Consider the following 22,211-nt stretch of genomic DNA (forward strand, 5'->3'; position numbering starts at 1 on the left):
TGGGTTGTGCACTTCTTGGACAGACATGCAGGTACTCAGCAGCAGCTGGACTCCCCGAGAGCCTAACTTCAATGGTATTTTGCAGATTCATATCGACGAGGGTGGTCTTGATATGCATGGGCTCTGGTTGCTTCTTCCTGCCCTTCCTCTTTTGTAATTGGTTTAGTGGTTTGAACAAAGTGCAGAGAGATAAATTTCTGGTAACAATACTGTGCTGACAATATTTTAATAACGTAATAAACTGTTCTTGCTTACCCTGTTCTGGTCCTCTGGTAGCTAGGGTTCATGTGCTTGCAAAAGCAAATGGATGCAAATTTAGGATATATATACATTTTTTCCTGTTTAAAATACCTTCTTTTTCCCAAAATTAAAAGGCAATACTGCATGGCACCCTACATTTTAAGAGTTGCATTGCTAAAGCTTTACGTTTCTTGTGAAAACATTAATGTGTATCTTATTCAGCTTGAAGGTAGATATGATAGAATGGGATGCAATCTTTGAAAGCAAAAGCAAAGGAAAAACTCCTTTCATTTTAATACTGTTTTCTATATGCTGATATTTTGTGGAATATGATCTTTCTGAAAAACAAAATAATCTTTTTCTGAAGTATTCATGTTTGCCCCAGGGTTGTCATCTCTGACAGAGATGATTTAACATCATCCATCCAAATAGAGTGAACACTGTTATATGGGAATGAAATAATTTCAGCCTACCCTGAAGTTCGGTGGCCAAATTATACTCGGGGCACCCGGGCACCCTTGAGAGCCCTCCAGCTCATCACTGCCATAAACAGGCTGGAGCACCCGACCTCTCAGGAATGACTTCATGTTAATAAAGTCTTTACAACTGAGCAGATTGTAAAATAATTCTAGTTTCTTGTAGATGTCAAAAAAATTTGAAAGTCCATCTTGAGGCACTGAGTAATGTGGGGTATGCCTCCAGGCTCACCCTAGATGTACAGAATCTATGGGCAGCTCTAGTTTGAAATAGTACAAAAGAGGCAGAAACAGGGATGAAAAGTTCTGAGTAGTTCAGATACCAAGCTGGTTTAGCTGAACAGACTTTCAGCTGGTTTATATTCCTTTTGTATTGGAATGATAGATGGCAATAGAGTTTTCGTGAAGGCACAGAATTTTCTTCTTGTCCCCTGTTGATACACTTGGGCAATGAAGTTTTCAATGCTTGGGGGTGCAGAGTGCTGAAGTAACATCTCAACCTAATGTTAAAGCTCCTCTTTTAAAAAAAAAATGTACCCTGTAATTTTTAGTTCTGTCTGCATACCTGCGTTGAAATAGTCACATTTGAGATGTATTTTCTTTCTTTTTCATTTTAACATTGACAGGTTGAGCCATTGATCCAGAAGGGCCATGAGAATCTGGTGCACCATATCCTGCTCTACCAGTGCAGCAGCAATTTGAATGACAGTGTGCTAGACTACGGGCATGAGTGTTACCACCCCAACATGCCAGACTCTTTTCTCACATGTGAGACAGTCATTTTCGCTTGGGCCATTGGAGGAGAGGTAGGATGAATGGCTGTCCAGCATAGTTCATCAATGGGGCTTTAGGAGGGTGTGTATTATAATGAAGCTTCTTCCTAGTATATTAGTGATTACTTAATCTGTCTGGTTTTAAGTGTACACAATCACAATCCGTAAATGCCTCACCAGTAAATCCTCAACTTCTTGTTGGCCTTTGAAGTATGAAATGCAATGATCATCCAGGGTGACAAGCTAAAAGTAATGAAAAGTATAGAGAGAGTTGATGCCTTAGGGGAAGAAAGATGGCTTGGGAGCATGGAAGTCTGTCACTGTATCAGCTTGTCCCATCTGATATGGAAATACACTGTCTCCAGCAATGACCAGTATCTGCTACCTGTGGAGAATGACAGAAAGAAAAGCAGTCTCTGTAGGTGACTGCATAAAAGACATGGAAGCAAGATTTTCCAAATGAAGTTAGATGTACATTTAATGCATTTTTTGCCTCACTAGGACCTGGTTACAGTGTCGCCTCATTCAGGCGTATTGTGCTGAAGTTTCCCTACCCTACCCTGCCCAAAGAGATGTCATTTCAGTGTAGGAGTGATCCTGTGTCAGTGCAGTGCCAGCACAAGGACCACTTTGCTCATGGCAATGGGGCATATCTACAGAAAACACAGTCTCGGATGCCATGTTAACCCCAGGCTCTGTTTTCAGCTTGTTTCATATGTTAATTTAGGCTGCAGTTAATGCTTTCAGCTGACATAAGGCAGCATTACTGCCAAAAGAATCCCCCCCCTCTTTACCCCCTTGATTCAGTGTGTGCCCACACAAACCATGGTGTGGGCACAGAGAGGGACTGGGGTGATGATAGTTTCTGGAGCCTTCATTTGCCGTCCTGCAGTCCAAAACCATCTTCGAGTGCTGCAGTGTGAGGAAGCCAGAGCTGCTACACGGACCCATCAAAAGAAGTTTAATCCACTATGAGCATTTTCCCTGATGTATGCTTTGTGCATTTTCGCCATCAGCTATGCTCTGACCTAGTATTTGTACTTTCAACTGTCTTAATCTAAGTGAAATAAAAAACTCATATAAATAAGTTATCATTTGACAACTACTATGGAGGCTTTTGCAAGGATGATCCTGTTGTTAAAGATCTATAGAGAGGAATCTGACAGATCTGGGTTACATCCAGGTTTACTGGAGTGCTTGCTTCACTTAACTTCAGTTTACCCTTACGTAGAATGGAGGTGATAATATTTATTACTGTATTCTATGACTAATTCATTAATGTTCATCAAGCATCAGAAAGTTGGGATCTCAAATTGAGCATTTCAAAAAGTTAGAATCTCAAATTGCGTATTAAAGTATTAGCTATATACTATAAAATGATGCAGAATAATTCATATAAAAGTGAATTTGGTAAATAAGTTCACTTAGGAGATACTGGTATTTCAGTTTGAATCAGGAGTGAGCTTTTGAAGTAAATCTCCTGGTTATCTCCACTTACCAAGCTCTGTTTATCATCATGAGTGGTTTGAGAACTTGCACAGCCCCCTTTGGGATGAAATTAAACTGAACATGCAGGGGTGAACCCAGCATCTCCCAACAATAAATGGGGTTCAGTACATGGGGTCTGACCAGAGCTTGTCCAAAGGAGCATCACCTGGGGACAGCGGGTCCAGCACAATCTGTGGCACTGTACAGAGCTATTTCTTTTGCACTACATGGCTTGCTAATGTAAATGTAGCCATGAAGATCATCTTTATGTACTTGTATACTTAGAATGCAGTGATTTGTGCAGGAAAAACAATCTAATTATGTACAACCTCAGTATTTCCTGGAAATTACTGCTTTTAGAAACTGGGAACATTTAAAATGTAGATTCACTTTTTCATAAGGGTTTATTGTCAGACTAACTACTTGATGATGCAATGTTTATACGTTTAAAATGGAATTTTCCTTTTCTGCTCAAGCAATAAATACAGGATAAATAATTGTAAGATCACAGGATAATGCAGGTTGGAAGGGACCTCAGGAAGTCCCTAGTCCAGCCTCCTACTCAAAGCAGGATCAGTGGTGAGGTCAGACCAGTTTGCTCAGGGCTTTATCCTCTAGCAAGCACAGGATCTACTGGTTTATATTTGACATAGTTATTTAGCGTATTGAGTATATAATAAATATATTATGCTACAATGCCATGTTCAGAAAGTTTTAAAAGAAGTTACCTTTGTAAATTTTATCATTAATATGATCGTATCATTGCAAAAAAAAGTCGATGTATTTATAAAAAGAAATTAACTCCTAACCATAGCGAAAATACCTTAACTCTGTATGCGTGTGTTGATTTCCAGGGCTTCACCTACCCTCCTCACGTTGGCTTATCCATTGGCACAGCAGCTGACCCTCAGTTCGTTCTTATGGAGGTGCATTATGACAATCCATCATACACAGAAGGTTTGTACCCTCACACTCTTTAAAACATGCAAGATTGGAAAATGTATTGGACTCCAGTGTTTCTTGTTGCATTGCATGGCAAACAGAGTAAATACAAAGCTGAGGCTTGTTTTTCCCTGGTCAATAGTTCCTGGTTCCCCGTGTTTTTCTCACTGCACTCAAAAGCTTAACCTGCAGTCAGTGGGAGATATACAGATATACAAAGAATTGTGGATGGGGTGAATACATCTCCTTTTATCACTACATTCTTCATGTTGTATCTCTCTCTCCTTTCCTTTTGCTGGGAAATCCAATGACTGAGAGCAAGCAGCACAGCACCCAGACTGTGAGACAGCAACACAGGGAATGAGCCTTTTATTAATTTTTTTTAGTATTTTTTTTAAGACATCTACCTGAACTGTGGACAGTTTCTGAAGGTGAAGTATAGACTCAGGTTGCTAGACCATTCACTGGGTTAAAGAAATTCATCTTAAAAGATAAGCTTTTAATTTATAATGGTGTATTTTTTAATCTTCTTTCTAAAATTCATTTCTATTTAGAAGAAGCGAAACAAAGAAACCAGGGAGCCCCAGAAACTCTAGGGAACTTTGAAGCTGACTTTTGGAAAGATACTTTTTGTTCTGAAACAAAAGTTCATTGAGCTACTGTACCTGAGAATATTCTGGTGATTGCTATATAGGAACTGAGTAAAATCCAGTGCAGCACAGTGTGCTTGCACTGGCCTTTCTTTACACACCCATGTGTTAAAATAAAATCCTCTGTGTGGGTTATGGTGTTCTGTCTTACTGTTATTCGCCCTCTGTGTTGTACTAGATGAACTATCTCAAAATTGTTTTATTTATTGACAGACTCCCTCCCTTCAGTGTGCACATCTGTATGGGATAGAGCAAACTTCATTTGCATCCTTGATGTTGCATGCTTTTCCATCAAATGTTACCTGAAAGCCTGAGAAGTCACATGCGGAAAAACTGTTTCTGAATTGGTTGTGTCCCTAAATTCACTATTATATTTTAATCGACTGCGCTGTACGATACCATTGTTTTTGGTTCAAGTGGCACATACAAAAACTGGGAATCAATAATGTTTCATTTTCTTTTTAAGCAATGGGGACAATTTTGCCTTGCTGGGAGAGTCCCGGGTGAACACAGGATCTCGCCAAAGACCTGTGAAAATTTGGAAAGCATAGGCAGAGCAGGGTGCCTGTAATCCAGGTCATGTTTCTCTCCTCCCTGACAAACTATATGGTATAACATTGTGCCAGGAGTGTGAGGGAGTAGACCTGGGCGCTCCATCTGCTTCAGGTGGGGGCACGTGAGTCCTCCTGACACAGCACCAAACCTGCAACCAGGTCACCTTCGTTTTCATGTTTTGGCACCTGCATTTTTCCCAGCTTGGGTCTTGTGGTTAAAGGCTGCATTGTTAGCCTCACATTGTGATCTGGGGTAATGTTTTCCTAACTGACTCAGATTTGGTAGTCAGCCTTGGCTCTTGGCTCCCAGTCAGACTCAAAAATGTTTGAACTGCTCCTAACATGGCTGGTTTTGAATGTTTCTGTTTCTAATATCCTTAATGTTCACTTTTCATTTGAAAGGTGGCATCTTTTGAGGTTGTTTATCAAAAACTCTTGGATATCATAAAAATTTCTGGCAGTTAGATGTTAGCAATAAGCCTGAAGGGGAAGTACCACAAGGGAAAAATTCAGGTTGATGAGACTGTACAAATAGCTTCAGAAAGGGAATGAGTATGGATTCCCATTTAAAGTTGGGATGTTGTGGGACAGTATATATCACCTGAAATGTCATGATTTGTATACAGCAGAATGCCTCATGGTTGATTACCACTCTTAATTGGCTATGCATAGTTCATACCCTTTGCTCCTTAATAATTACATACTACTCCGTCTTAGGTATTTTAGTGACTGGGTAACTTGGTCCCTGCTCTGTCTCTCCATCATTTGCTTATCTTAAAATAGCCTGCTGATTTCATATTGATGTCAAACTTGGTTTCAGGCACTGTTATTTCTGTTATGTTTTTTAGAAGACTAATATAGGTCACTAGGAAGCCTCTTACCTTCTCTACTTGGTATGTTTTTTGCATTTTTAATTTTCAAAATTGAAATTTGAAAAGGGACAACAAAGAAGGTAACAGATGAACTAACAGAATGTAGGCCTTGCGCAACACAAATTAATCTTTGGTTTTTGCGCATCTTGCCTAACAAAATGGCTAATAGAAGAGAAATAATTATAAGCATTTAGATGATGGAGGCAACATAAGTTATGAACAGATACAGAAATACACATATATGGCTAAACATGTAGGTGAACAAAATAGTTTCATATCATTTTGACTCTTAAAAACTCAACCTTTTCCCAGCAGGCTTTGGTTCTTTAAACTGCTTTTTGAAATCAAGAGAAGTCCTTGAGTGAGTGAAGCATTAAAATCCTCTGGAGTTCTCTTGGCTACTTTACTCAGGGTGCTGGTATTACCTTCAAGTTTGGGATTTAGGAGGCCAATTTTCATGTTTAGTTGATGCTCTCTTAATTGGAGAGATTGTAAAAAGCAATCCAAAACAAAGGAAAAATATAATTAATGCTAGGGCTTAAGGTGAAGGAATAGATAAATTCACAAGTAGAAGACAACACATGGCTTGAAAATTTTAAAGAAAAAAAACCCGATAACTTTAAGCTGTGCTTCCAATATTTCATTTGAAAATCATACATGGAACCTTTTGAGGTCTTATTATTTCCTTGTATTGTTTGCTCTGCCTGTGATCTAACTTCTTTTCTCTGAGGTCTGTGTTGGATAACTTAGTGGAAGGGACACAAGGGCTATAGACAGCACATATTTTTCATTCACATCTGAACGCCACAGATATCAAGATACCATGTTTAACAACCCTCCTGTGGGCTGCCCCTATTTATTACTTCCTGCGTATGGTTTGACTCATTTCCAGATTATTGCGGTTGATTACTTGATTTTCGTGTAGAAAACTTAGGACAAGCCTTGAAAAATGTGAAACAATTGGATTTTTTTTTCTTTTTTTTTCTTTAAAATACTGATTTATACCCACGGCTGACTGTGTTCTTTTGTTGCAGGCTTGATAGATAACTCTGGTCTGAGGCTAATTTATACTCCAGTTTTAAGGAAATATGATGCTGGGGTTATAGAAGCTGGTCTTTGGGTCAGCCTCTTCCACAATATCCCACCAGGCATGCCTGAATTTGTGTCAGAGGGTCACTGCACACTGGAATGTCTGGAAGAGGTATGTCTCCTGCCTGAACCCATTGGTTTTTATTCTTAGAAATAGTTTTGGACAGCCACTTTAACTTCTTGGGCAGATTGATAGTTACCAGTTAAAGATATGCAAGGAAAGGCATCTGCTACATGTTGCCCTCCAGAATGTTGAGTCTTTTTGATCTTGGTATTTAGGGTGCTCAGTATTCAGACTGCTTTACTGATATGAGTAATACTTGCAATGCTTTAATTGTGTGTTCAACATATAAGCATACATTGCTTTCCATGGCAAAGCTATTAATAGCCTGGAACAGCTAGCCCAGAAAAAATGTTGAGAGAGGTTAATTAAGACCTGTGCATGTGCAAAAGGCTCCTAACAGTGAAGTGCAAGCCTGAAAAGTATTCTTAGACCAACCACAGAAACTAAAGACCTGAACAGGTTTTGTTGTATGGCCCAAAGTACAAAATTATGCTTTCATTAAAGACTTGGTTACATCAAGATAATTTAAGTATCTCTACAGACAATGGAAGCATTGTCTAAAATCCATGATTAATGTACCACGGGAGATTCTCATATACATTGTCATTTATAGACAAAGCTTGAGTCAATGCTTGTTATGATGTGGTTTAGAGTGAAAAGCCAATTAGATATGGAATTTAGATTTCTTCTTGGTGATGTTAAATGTTGCATATTGTTACAGCATTTTTCAGCCTAAAAACACTTGAATAATCTATTATTGTGAGACTGTACTGTAGCTGAAAGGTATTGCGATAACAGATTATTTCTAGTTTGGGCTCTGAACAAGGATCAAAGTTTGGCATACCAGAAGTTTGGATCCGTAGATCTCAGCTAGAATGGGATTGATGTCAGATTTGTGTCAGTTTGGGAAAGTTAATTTTAAAATGTCTTTGACCTGGAAAAAAGCTTCAGATGTAAACTTACAGTATTTCACTACCAGTTTACTTGAAGATGGGAAGTAGAGCGTATTATAATTACAGCCTCTTAATTTAAAGTCCTTGTTTTGGCACAATATTGCTAACATCGTTCATAACTGCATAGAAATTCTTTTTCACGTAAGCATCCACATTCATCGGTATTGACCATTAACACTAAAATAATGTGCAGGTTCTAGTATAATTCCCGTGAAAGTCTTAAGCTATTGAGAATTATTGGCAGTTTGGTTGCTTTTCATAAAAGGTGTGTGCATTAGGAATAAAAAGACATTTTTTAATAAAAAAAAAAAAAAATCACAGAAAAAGACCTAGCCTTTTTTGCATATAAAACCTTAATTTCACATACGGATTTGTTTTGGCACCAGACTGAATTTTGCTGTAAACTGAGGGAATGTAAAATGCATTTATTAATATATTTTCACTCCGTTTGTACATTGCATCACATTATGTTACATTGCATCTGGGCACAGATGGTGTTGGTTTCCTCTGGCCAGGCTCTAGGTGCTGAGAGACCTGCTGGGATTCATGTGTTTGCGGTACTTCTTCATGCTCATCTTGCTGGCAGAGCTATCAGGATGCGCCACTTCCACAATGGCGAGGAGCAGAAGCTGCTTGCTTATGACGATGAGTTTGACTTCAACTTCCAGGAGTTTCAGTATCTGAAAGAAGAACGAACCATCTTGCCAGTATGACACTCTTAATTCTTTCCCTGAAAGTCCTTAAGAGATCATGTGCCTAACATTTACTCACATTTAGGATTAATTTTGCTACAGAATTTCTTATCATAGAATCATAGAATTCTTGAATGTTTTGTTAATTTTTCCACTTATCGCAGAGTGACTAATATATTAAAGTTGCAGTCTCAGGAGTGTCCACCCAATTCAATACAGAACTGGCTTGGCCCATCAATTCAAGCTATTCTTTGGGTGTGTTTGGTGTCCACAGTTACTTGATTTGAACTTCACTATCATAAATGTTTGAACAAAGCAGATTATAAAATCACATGTGTGCCTGGCTGTGCATCCAGCCAGCTGAAGAATGGGAATGCCACCACATGGCTTTATGGAGCAGTTGGAACCAAGTAGCACATCCTATTTGCACACAGGAAGTATCCAGCCTTGCAAATATGTCTGCAAATCAGCCAAATCTTGTTTCACATTTTTATTTGTTGTTGGGAGTAAAACTCCATGCTCATATTCCACGTGAGGTTTCACTAGTAAACAAAACTCTTTGGAAGAAGAAATCATGCTATTCTATCTTCTGTTCTTGTGAGAATAATGTGATATAACTTTTAGAAAAATCCCAGCTACAATTATATTGTAAAGCAGTAGCTATCCATAGGTACTGCATGAAAAGAGTCAGTATTTTTCTGGATGAGTCGCTCATTTAAAAATTATCCACTCATCTTTTGCTAGTTCCAGCCGGCATCTGTTTTTGAAGCTTTGGCCTCAGGACAGGAAGTTTAGTGCTGCAAGGGTTGGGTGCTCCAGATCTGGCCAGCAGAGCAGCTGGGGATGTGCTTGTCCTGGTGCATGTGAACAAGCCCGTTGTTACTTGATGGAATTGGTCAGATGCAGAATATCAAACAACTGGATTTTGTTTATGATTGGAGCCAGTAAGGGAAAGGGAGATGAAAAGATCATCGCAATGACTGAACTTCAAGTATGGTCAGGACCCCCATGGTTTAAACTTCCAGGCTTCTCTTCAAGTCCCTTTCTCTCTTACGGCTCTTCTCCCACACTGGGAGACTTTGATATTTGTTCTTTAAAGGCAAGAATCTAAAATGCTAACTTTCTAATTTAATTTCTACAGCAAAACCTGGATGTTCAGGTGCTCTTTGAAGTCCAACAGCCTGTACTCCACAGGGACTTCAAAGACAAACTGGTGTTACCTCCTCCAGGAAAGAAGTGTTGAAGGGTTTAGGAAGAGGGCTGGCAGAAGATGACAGGCTTGCAAAGAAAGCCTGTAAAATTTTTAGGAAAATCCATGCAGATTATAGAGAAAGGCCTCTTAAAATTCAAGAACAAAAGGGAGTAGACAGCAGAAAGACTGAAAGAGGTATTTGATAGTATCAGTAACTTAAAAAAGACTGCTTGAGAAGAAGCTGGAATTCTATCTCTGAAGTGAGCCCTTTTCATGCCTTTTATTGTTTTCATCTTATGCAAAACTACCTGTACAGCTTTACGTATATCATCTGGTGTAATTCAGACCACAGTCTAATCAATTAACTAATATTAAAAATTTTCATATAAGTTCTTGTTATTCTCTCCTTCTGCAAGCTCTCCCAAAGGTGTATCCTTCTTTCTGCTTGTGGAGTCCAGGTTATTTTTTTTCTTCACATACTGGCACTCTCTTCTGAATTTGGAAACAAAAGATCTAGTCTCACAGAAGGAACACTCTTAGTGAATGTTACCCAGTCCATAAGCCACGAGAACCAGGGACCTCACTGGTGGGAACCAGCATATTCCCACTGGGAGCACCGAAGCTGTGCCAGTTTACGCTGCTTCAGAAACCTCTGTCTCCATTTAGCCAACGCAAGGCTGACGCACCTTCTTCCAGCAGCCCAGAGTACAGTTAGTGCTAGCATTGATCTGGCAATGAGACAGCCTGCAGGAAGGGAGAAATTCTCAACCTTTGAAGGGTGATCTGATTTTTTCAGGGAATATTAATACAATGAGTGATAAGGGAAGATGATGATACGAAAAAGTGAACCAAAGCAAATAAATCTCTGGCATCCCTGTGATAAGAAGTTGCCCCAAATATCAGATTTTTAATGTCTGGCTATGTTTTTCAATATTTTAATTTCCACTTGATTATCATGGTGATTTTGAGATTTGTATTTGATTAGGTACAGGGAATAAAGGTAGTACGAAACTGTTAGATCAGTTTAAGACAGCAAAAAGTTAATTGTATGTATTTGAGAAGGTAAGTATTCAGCCTTTCCCATACATATCTGTCAATGTAGTTAAGTCTTTGCCTGCCACTGCCACTCCTCTACTCCCAGGCTTGGCAGATAAATAGTTGTTATTGTGATGTGGAAAACCTTCTTCTCCTCATTTGGCAAGTATTTCTGTTGAAGTTGGCAGGATAAATTAGCCTGGGGAAAGCTATCCAAAGTAGCACTGGATGAATTTTGGAGCAAGAATCATGTGTATACATCATCTACATATAAAATTTTCCTGAAAATAGGATTATAACTGGGCACCTCCATTGCTATTTAAAAAAGAAAGACAAGACTTTTATTAAGACTCCGTTTAAATCCACGGGGGATCCCTGAGGATCTGGGATAATATGAATGCTAAGTGCCAAGGCCTTATCATATGCCAATTACTTAATCCTTTGCTCTTTCAAAAAGTCGTATCTGCTCCTCTGATCTTTATTTCTTAAGTGTTTGCTGTCATCTGTGGTTACCTGAAGCTGGTGTTGATAAACTTCAGAACTGTGAACTTCCTAAATCTTGTGTTTCAGGGGGATAATTTAATCACAGAATGTCACTACAGTACTGTGGACCGAATTCGCATGACATGGGTAAGAAAAGTTTTAATGGATCAAAATAAGTACACAGATAATATTGGGGACTAAAATCTTTTTCATAAAATGCTATTAAAAAGTGTGAACTTACTTGCTAATGCCTGTGTGCATGTAATTACATATTATCTTTCCTCTCATAGATTCTTAGGTTTAAAAGTCATCAGGACTATTATGATCATAGTCTGATCTCTTGCATAAGGCATTCGTATGACTAGTTTATAAAAATAAGCAAGGCAGCTCATAAAAGACCTTTAAAAATCAGAATTTGCTAGTATAAGGAGTGCTTTCTTCATAACATGTATTAACATGCAAGTTCTGCATATTCTAATGAATTATTTTTATAAACTTGCTAGGCATTTTTCCCCAAATTTGTAATTACCAGTTCTTATGTATTGATTTTTACTTATGCCGTGACCAAGATGGGACCACTTGCTTTTCTGCCTAACATAGAATCCAGGCAGCATGCAGGTCCTTTGGGCTGGGAGGAGGAGGAGGCTGGGCACCGGGAGCCTCTGCACATTACCTTTCTTTCACGCGGTGGGTTTTCCAGCGGCAGGGACCCTCCGGAAGAGCTGCTGCCGCGGGGCGGTGCAGGAGGAGCCCGCGCCGCACCTGTGCGCCTTTGCCAAAGGCACGAGGAGTGGCTGTGCCACAGCCCCGAGTGCGTGTGCGTGGCAGCGGACAAGGCAGGGCCACGGCCGGGGGTGAGCGTCCCCTTCGGCCTGCAGCGCGTGGTCTCCCAGATGCAGCTTTTTGGGTTGGCAGAGGCCAGGCACTGGCCATTGCCACGTGGCCACTGCGTTTTGGAGGTGAAGCAAATTTGGTTGTTGGGACATGAGCCGGACTGTGCCAGCTGGCTACGAAACCAGAGAGTGATGCCAGACCCACTATGTTTATGGGAGGGATGTAGCTGCCGGCACCCAGCCTTCGCCAGGGGCTGATTCCGCTTCCTCAGGAGGGGCTGGATCCAGACCTCTGGGAGGTGAGACCTGAGGGGTTTCTGTTTGGCAGGGAAGACCTGTTCGCGGCATCCAGAGAGCACAGGGATACCTCTCCCTGAATCCTCCCCTTGCGTGTAGGCGCATGCAGTAGGTATATAAAGAAAAGCAAAAGAGTGAGAATGAAGGCTTTTGTGTTTTCATCCTATTTTCCTGTGTGGGGACACCACTAGGTCTTGGCCCTTGGTTCATGTGTTTTGTCTTCTCCATTCCTATTCCTGTGGTTCTGTGAGATTTGTGTAACTGTTCCCACATGGGATTTAGGACTGTGCAGCTCATAATCCTGTCCATATTTACCAAGATTAATTCTAAATTAGTTGTTCGCCCCATGGCTCTCAACGTCTGTTTCTTCTGCTAGCTAAAAATCTTACTCTAATTAATTATTTTACAGTTAGTGCTCATTTGTTCTTGAGTCAATGTTATCTGTTAACTTAAATAACACTTTTCTTTCTTACTCTTTCCCTGCATATGTACTTACAAGGCGAGTCCACAGAGATACATATTCCATCCTGGCCTCTGTTTTACTAGACAAAGCTCATGTAATTTCTTATTAAACAGACTAATTATCCTACCAGATTTTTTTCTACATCTGCTCCAGTTTGAAGCCCTTTTTCTGAAACATGGTAGATATAAGTACCTTGGAGACAACTGAAAATAAACCTGAACTTCTCAGATAGTACCCTTCAACATAATAGGAGTCTTATTTTATTGATGTTCTTTCTGACATCTTTTAAACTTGGGAGCTATTGCTTGAGCTTGCAGTGTATTTTGTAATTAATTATGTAATAACTTCTTGCTACTTGATAACCTAACGTGGAAGATAAACCTGTTGAATTGGGCCTCCTGATATACGTTTCATTAGCATATAAATGCTAATCAGTGTTTTTTATCTGTGGGATTCCAATGCTATCTTGATTAAAAGAAAAATCCCATTTTCAGGGTGGTCTGAGCACCAGGAATGAAATGTGCCTGTCGTATCTGCTCTATTACCCAAGAATCAACCTCACCCGATGTGCAAGTATTCCAGATATAATGGAACAGCTCCAGTTCATTGGTGTTAAGGAAATCTATAGACCAGTCAGGCAAGTAAAATGTTTATGAACACGTGTAGCACCTCTATGTCTGTCTGTGGGATTATAGGGTCATTTTCATACGACTTTTATTTCTTTCTGGTAGTGCAACATGTTGCAGGGTCACTCGTGCTACTTCTTTTTGGTCAATATGCTGTGCTGCTACTTATTTCTCCCACCGAATTTTTTTGCTTTTTTTTTTTTTAAATAAAAAAGCAGTTTCTTCTGTTAAAGAAATAATATTACTCACAGCAGGTTTTTTTTTTCACCACAACCTTCTGTAAAAAGACTATGTATCAATGGCATATCAATGTTTCAAATCTATCAATTTATTAAAATATATCAGTGTTTCACATATATAGAGATACTTTTGAAAAAGGAGTTTGGGAGCATGGGTAGATTTGTTGTCAGTAATTCTGCTGAAGTCACTCACTGCAACAAGATCCTAGAACTGCTGCTCACATATAGACCTTAACGCTGTCTTGGTGACACTGACAAAAATGCGCAAAGGGGGAAGAAGTTGTACATTAGAAAGGAAGTTGAGGGATTGAGAGAATATTAAATTGTTCATAGTAAAAGATAAATGGTAGATAAGCACCATGATGGAGAGAAATGAGAGAATGGAGTCTTTGAAAGAATAATAGGTCAGAGGATGACATGCAAGGTAAGTAGAGAGAAAAACATGGAACCAGTAGTGGGAATCTAGCCAAGAGGAAGAAAAGAGCTTTTTAGGTGAACTGTTAGCTGCAGGGGCTTGCAATTCTGTGCAAAGACACTCTCCTAAGTCTTGGACTCCTACTGTTCAGAGAAGCAGGACACTGCACATTTTTGAGATATAAATCCATGTCAGAAAGAAAACCCCCTAGCTCATTCATCAGTTTTTCTTCCTAATAAAAATAATCCATACGTATCTGAATGTTGGCCTACTGCTCAGCTCAAAAGGGGTAATATCGTTTTGTTGTAGGATCTGTCTACTTCAGTGCTCCACAAACATTAAATATCCCCTCTGTGAATGGCGAGGGTAGGGGCTGTTATCATTTAGGCAAATCGGGATCTATAATAACTACCATGAAGAACCATGCAATTCAGCTGGCATCTGACTGCTGGGGTAAACCACAGGCTGGTGAATTTTAAACAAGGTATTAGAGTTTTCCAGTAAGTCAGCAGAAGTCTTGCTGTCCTTCATCATGAGAATCCTTGGCAAGAACAAAATGCTTCCCAGTGTGTTGTTGGATCTGGCTTTTCTTCCCTTTAATGTCAGTGGGATGACCTGTACAGCGATAATGCTCACTAAGAGCAAGACTGATTTCCAGGATCCAACATAAAATTTAAATTTTGGTAGGAGGTGGGAGGAAGCCCACTATAGACAGGGTAAATGTGTGTGAATATATAAAAATCAATAAATAGCATATTTCACTTTTTAAGTGTTCCTTATAGTGATTAAAATTAAAGCATCTCAATAGCAGATCAGCAGTGGAAGTGATTGTAAACAGAGTGAGAATAGTCTAAAGAGGAAAGTTCCCAAATGAATGAAATGCAGAAAAATAATCAAACAATAGAAAGTAGAATGCACTATTAGTGGTGAAAGTTAAATTACATGTGTATTGTTAGTTGCACTAAACTAAGGTAATAGTAAGATTTTTAAATAAAATGGATAGGTTAATAGTGTGTCATCACATTTACATTTTAAAAGTTGTCTTTCCATATACAGTTTATCTTAACAAAGCCATATAAAACTATTATTGCAAAGTAAACTGATGTACAGGCTTACTGGTCTTAGTTCTGAAATTTATATCCAAGACAGAAGAGCTTGAAGAAAGTCACAATGCAATCAATGTCTACTTCATTTTCCACACTATTTCTATTTACAATCTTTTTTAATACAGAGAGAACACAGTTTCTAAATCAGTCCTAGCTAAAAGAGTCTTTCTGAGCTTAGAAAGAAAATATTCTAACAAATGTATGCTCTCTTGAGTGTTCATTCATGATAACTGTACTTAAGGAAAAAATGCACATTTGGCCTGGGGAAATAAAGATGTTTTGAATAGAGTAAGTATGCAGACTGTCTGCCGCAAATGGAATAGTAATTAGAAGAAGAGATTATTAATGCCTCTAGTATTTATGACCTAATCCACAATTCTTGTTTCATTAAGCTCTGTCAGCCTAAGGATATGTGACCTGATACTCATCTCTCGTGTCAGTCTTACACTGGAATTGCTTCACTGACTCCTCTAAAGTCTCTCGACTTACACATGAAGGCAAACTGGAAGCAGGATCAAGGCACTGTGGCTCACTTTAAAACTCCTTTAAAACTCTTTTTTTTTCCCCCAGCCTAGTGGCACAAACAGTGGTATAAATCATGAGGTGCTGAGATGAAAGCGATTGGGCTATAATAGTGCAAAATAGGTGCTTGACTAAAATTATGTCCTCCGTGCCTAGATGTTGAGTAGAGCAGAACTTTGGCATAGGCAGCACTTTACCCAAAGCAAGTGGGAGACAGTCTACCGCAAGCTAACACAGATCTGTCTAAAGTGCTTTGAAAAGGTAACTCATGCTCTCCAACCAAAGTATTAATCAGGTTACTTAGATAAAGTTTTAGCTACTTTCATTCTTCCACTAGCTGTACTGGACTTTCTGTTTTTAAAAACTTGATCCATCCACCATGTTGTTTCCATTCATACCCATATAGTCAAACAAGGAGAAAGCAAAAACAATGGAAAAAGTTTTCTTTAGCTGGGTTTTTGGGTTGGTATTTTTTGTTGTTTTGTTTTGTTTTCCTTCATGGTTTTTGTTGCGTTTTCTGTACTAAATGAAAGACAAGAAATCTCATTCCTTCCCTTTCCACATTTTTGGCTAGTGGGAAATGGGATTGGACCCACTTGTTCATGGGGAGGAGTCCCCAGATGCAGGCAAACAGTCAGCTGTCTCATAGTAACGCAACAGGTCTCTATCCCACCCCTGGCCAAAAGTCCCCTTGCAGCCAGCATGTAGCATGTGGCAATGTCCACACCACCAGTTATTCTCATTTGATCTTTTGGCACTGCTCCCAGCCAATGCATGTTAGAGCAGCTCCTGTGCTAGGCTGAGTTTTGACCTATTATCCCAGTTATGAGCAGAGCTTGGCAGCGCCATCTGGAAGCAGCTTTCTAATGGCAAATGTTTCTTTGCAACACTGCCTGCCAAGCCTAGTAGAGGGTGTGGCTTTTGTTTTGGTTTGGATTTTGAAAAGTTACAACACAAGATCTGCTTTGTATTGCCTGTGTATTCAGTTTGTAGATCAGAGAACAGCAATGTAATTCTTTTTCTTAACTCAAAATCCTTCATTTCTAAAAGCATCTGGCAGCAAGTCCTAAACTGCTGACAAACTTTCGTAAGCCTGTTAAAATCAATGAAACTGCATCAGTTTTCAGTAGCAGAGAACTTACTTAGCTAAGAATGTGAGTTAGGCATAATATACATTATTAATAGTACATTTGTTTTTCAGAGTAGAGTCTTCAAAAGCTTTTCCTTATCAGTTCCAACTTGATGGTATTTAGCTATTTTTTTTAAATCTTTATCTATTTATTTTTCTTTAGGACTTGGCCTTTCATTATCAAGAGTCCTAAGCAGTATAAAAACCTGTCTTTTATGGATGCAATGAACAAATTCAAATGGTCCAGATCGGAGGGTCTCTCCTATAATGAACTTGTGCTTAAACTACCAGTGAATGTGAGATGTTCAAAAACAGACAATGCAGAATGGTCGGTAAGTCTAAGTGCTGAAAAGGAGGCAACAATGCCATGAAATAAATGTGATTTACTGTGCTTCATTGCCAATGAGTAAGTACTTGGTTATATGTCTTCAGACTGTTTACGTGGCTATATTACATTTACATACAATAACAAATGATGAGAATGTTTTATCAATGCTTTCACCTAACTCGAGTTCTAGAAATATTTAAAAAGAATAGAAAAGTTGGAGCTTGGATCAGTAATAGGAATATGGGGTCTTTCAGTGTGTCTGAGATTGATTAGAGAGTAACCCTATGTGTCCAGATTAGGTGGCCAAGTTAGAAAGCTGTTTTCCCTTGGCTACCTCCATTGTCAAGGACTTATGTTAGGGTATTGTGATGGATGATTCAAAATCCCTAAATCAGATTTCTTCTCTGAGTCACTCTGTAGGGGGAAGCTTATTGACTGCACAAGGAAGCCTTGAATCTCGCTTAACTCAGGCATGTAGACTACCTGAAGTTATATAAGTACTCTTCCAATATCTCTTGGTTTTTTGTTGGTCTTGTGTCTTCAAGATGTCTATAGTATTGGGCCAAAAAAAGTGCATTTGGATCAGCTCTTCTCTTTGTGCACCTTCAGAAGATTTTATCTTATATAGTTTTCCTGTCCCAATTCTCTTGATGAAAAAAACTGTAAGAAAAAAATAATTCCACAGTAAGTTGTTATTTATTCTAAATGTCTACTGGTATTTCAGCAGGACTGCTGGGAAAAGCTGTCATCTTTAGTGTTGGTGTGTGTTTATAAAGAACTACTAGTGCATGTAGTATCATTCCTGAAGGAGATGCTGAAAAATAGATATTGCTTCTTGAATTCCTTTACAGGGTCCAAATTCAAGACTTCATTTTACTTTTTTGAGGTTTTCTGCTCAGAAGGGTACATTGTCTCATTGTACTGGCTTATATCCTACTGTGATTTTAAGCCAGCCTAACAGAGCTGATACAAGATACTACTGGTGAAATACTTCCTAGGAAAGGACCTTTGCCTCATTCTTCTCACCCCACAAAACAGCCCACACTGCCTTGTAGCGGGTCACACAGTGCTTTCAGGTGGTGGAGAAATTGCCCTTCTTGCAGCAGCATTCTTGGGTCTTTCCAACATTGATCAGACTGTTCTGCCTATGGGATGTCAATGAAATACTGAGTGCTATAAGTAATCAAAGAGGTTCTGGTTTTTTTCTAATATTTGTCCCACTGCAGACCTTCTGTGACAAGTAGTTATTCACATTACATGTGACTATTCACCAGTTTTAGTTAAACTTCTTGACCTTTGCAACTCCTGGCCAGTAGCAGCTGCTTAGCCACTCTTTCACTGACTGTTTGTCCAAGGACAAGTTAAGATGATGAAAAGCACACAGAAATTTTATTAAGAGGGCTTAGGCTTTTTTCTTTCTCTCCTTTTTTTTTTTTTTTTTTTAGGTACACTTTCTGGAAAATGCTGTTCCCCTTTATCTTACAGGATGAAGGAACAATACTTATGACTTAAAGAACGTAGTCAAAGAGTGAGCTCACTGGAACTGGGAGTGCTTAGTTCTTCCTTTTAATCATAGTTTCCTATTTCAAATGACTAGGGCATATTCATCAAAGCTAAGATTAGGACTCTTTCCTTTCCCTTCCCTTATTAGTGATACTACATTAAATTGGCCATCCTCATCAAAATCAAGAACAGATTTAACCTGAATGACCAAACAATCAGTGAGTTGTTACAAGAAGGAAAAAACTTGAAGCAGAGGAAGCGAGTTGAAAATACTTTCATCCTTCTGTAGGGATGGTCCCTTGATCAGTTTTAGCTTTGTGTTGTTTGCTAAGATTAAGTCAATATTTAGATTTTTTTTTTTCCTGCAGTGCAGGATAATTGCAACATGGAAAAAAAAAAAAAATCAAAGTAAGCACATGCTGTGCACGTGGGCATTCAAAAATGTTTGTGCCCAGGAGCTTGCTTTTCTTTAACATGTAGGGAGTACATTTAGGAAAAGCATAGCCAAGCAGTGTACCCAGATCTCTCTAATTTCACATCAAAACTATGACAGGCAGGTACTTATGTCTAACTCCATAAAAATTGCACTGAGTTCTAAGGGAAGAGTAAAAAATGCTAAATATATAGAAATATGACACTGCTGTGGGTGACCTTGCTTGAGCAAGGACATTGGACCAGATTACCTCAAGAGATCCCTTCCAACCTCAACCATTCTCTGATTCCATGAAATAATGTGTACACAATTAACTGCCTTGTGCATGCAAGTGTAAGCCCTGTATGTACAAATGAATACATTCAAGTACCATCCAATATCCCTACAGCACTGCAACACTGTAAACTTCCATTTTTATCTGCCAGAAAGATGAAAACAAAACCCAAAATCCCACAAAGCAAAATAAGGTCGTACAAATCAACAAACAAAAGCCTAACCTTGCTTTACTGGAGAGGATGCCAGTGTGTATGGCTGTTCCCGAGCTGAGAACAACGGCTGTGCACACTGGCTGATCATTTGGCGTGCAATACATTTTTTTACTAAGCCTGATGTCTTCACAGTAAGAGTCACAACCCCAGTACAAAACTAACAATAGATTCTCATGCAAGCTGCCAACTAGTTAAAGAACAAAATACAGATTTCTAATCTTATGTGACAAAACTCTAATCATTTTTATTATTTTAATTGCAGATCCAAGGCATGACAGCTTTACCCCCTGAAATAGAGAGACCGTACAAGACAGAACCAGTAATATGCAGCTCATCTTCCTGTTTACATTGCAGTTTATTCCTCACCCTGTTGTTTGTTGTATGTGTCACAGCCAGTACCATAGGAAACATTGGGCCCTTTGTATAATAATTTTTATTAATTTGTGTTCTCTATGCCATGCAAGTTCTGATGTGTTTGCACTGTTGCTATTGTAGATTTATTTTTTTACATATTAATAAACTAAATTTGCCAGTTCAAAATAAAATGTGTACTTCCTCTGAAAACTGTGGGTGTTTTGGTTTTCAGTGTAAAGTATGTATAAAACACAGTAGGTACACTGGCACATTGCATATTGAAATCTTTTCCCATACCATTTTGTTATACTTTGTCCTGGCTCTTTCACATGGTGTTTTCAAAATCAGCTATGTATATGGGTAAAATTAATAAACTAAAAGCAACTTAGTTAACCACATTCAATCTGGTGTGTGCTTTATTATTTTGTCTTGGTTCTTGACATCTGCAGGTTATGGAATTCTTGCTGTATGGACAGGCCTTGCGAACATGTATTTGGGCATCTCTGACTGACACGTGCCATAAAGCTACAGGAAGGATTCATTCAGGAAGGACATTTCTGGGAGCAACACACTGCAAACCATCTCAGCTCCTGCGAAGAAGCAGGTGCTGTAGGTGTCAAAGGGATGAAAACACAGGCAGAACCCCAAATCTCCCCATAGCAACTCCTGTACAAGTCCTTTGACTTGGCAGGAATTTTTCTTCCTCAGACCCTGGTAATTCAGTGTGTTTCTTTTGTCTTCAGGTATTTGTACAGCAAGTAGAGCTTTGGCAAGGGCCAGGCACACCTTTGCTAGATTTGATCTGGATAGCACTAGCAATGAAGATCTGTCTTGCAGCCAGGCTCTGGCATGTACAGGGAAACAGAGTACGAGCCTGCCAGGAGCTATTGTTAGCACATGCCGAGCATCATGATAGGCCAAACTGTTGATTAAGAGGTTATTTTTGCATCTCGTGTACAATTTTTTATTTATTTGGAAACCTGCAGCTTTTTTACTGAAATCGTGTTGGGCAGGGAAGATTCCCCAAATATACCTATCTATTGCTCCCCAATGAAATTATGCAATGCAGTAGAAAAGGACTTTGAACATCCAAAAAACCGCTTACTTCTGTAGCTACGCTGCAGTTACAATAAACTATAATTTTTCCACAGTGCTGCATAAACTTTACTGGAATACAGCTGTAAAAATAAGTTGTTTTGGATGTTGAGAGTCCTTCCCTGACCACTGCAGCACCTGCACTACAACTAACCTCTGTAAACTTAGTTATATACAGACTTTGTTACGTATGTTTTATGTCGCTGAGCACTCTTGTGCAGTGTGGTGAGTCCAGAGCATATCAAGAACCTGACTGAGCTGAGATGAACTGGTTTTCTGAACGTTTTTGTTCTTTGACCGTTAACAACTGCTACCTGTCTGTGCAGTTGCATCTCTTAATGAGGGCAGGCTGTTCTGATGCAAAGAAATACCACATAAGAAGAAAAATAAGGAGAGGATTTTGGAACTGTCTTCTCTGTATTTGAGAAGTGAGACTGAAAGCATCACAAAGCAGGTAAGGCTCCTTTGTGGGTAGCCAAAATGACAACGTGTGTGCTAATCGACACAGAAGAGAGGCACTGAAGCAGCTAATGCCCAAGTAGAGATGAGAGAATTAAGTATAGATTAATCTTCTAGGAGCTAAAACAATCTCATTACAAAATATATGCATAAAGAAAGTTTAAAATAAGCTGGGAAGACAGAGGTTCACAGTGCCTACTAAATCCTCCTGAGGCTCCAGTCTGCACTTGGGTGGGTAAGAGCAGCTCCTACCAAATCCTGGGAAATTTCTTCACCATTGATGGTCAGCTGCTTGCTCTAAATATACCTGGACAGTGGTATGTTCTGCCATGCTTCCTACTGTTGCTGGGTAAGGTAAGGAAAAGGTGTATGCCAAATAGCATGGTTTTTGTTTTTTTTTCTGGTCAAAACCCTGAAG

At 39.2% G+C, this 22,211-nt stretch overlaps 1 protein-coding gene across 1 annotated transcript in view; it reads left to right on the forward strand.

Moving 5' to 3' along the window:
* Positions 1-20,443, forward strand: part of MOXD1 (monooxygenase, DBH-like 1) — a 57,692-nt gene extending 37,249 nt beyond the window's left edge. The window contains exons 10-17 of the mRNA XM_010575038.1: positions 1,343-1,522; positions 3,832-3,934; positions 7,030-7,196; positions 8,617-8,808; positions 11,591-11,650; positions 13,591-13,733; positions 17,297-17,465; positions 20,148-20,443. Of these exons, the coding sequence (XP_010573340.1) occupies positions 1,343-1,522; positions 3,832-3,934; positions 7,030-7,196; positions 8,617-8,808; positions 11,591-11,650; positions 13,591-13,733; positions 17,297-17,465; positions 20,148-20,312 (1,179 nt within the window). The 3' untranslated portion in view covers positions 20,313-20,443. The remainder of the gene's footprint in view (positions 1-1,342; positions 1,523-3,831; positions 3,935-7,029; positions 7,197-8,616; positions 8,809-11,590; positions 11,651-13,590; positions 13,734-17,296; positions 17,466-20,147) is intronic.
* The last annotated feature ends 1,768 nt before the right edge of the window (positions 20,444-22,211 follow it).

The sequence above is a fragment of the Haliaeetus leucocephalus genome, unplaced genomic scaffold (assembly GCF_000737465.1).
Source record: "Haliaeetus leucocephalus isolate CR32 unplaced genomic scaffold, Haliaeetus_leucocephalus-4.0 Scaffold450, whole genome shotgun sequence".
Lineage (NCBI taxonomy): Eukaryota > Metazoa > Chordata > Aves > Accipitriformes > Accipitridae > Haliaeetus > Haliaeetus leucocephalus.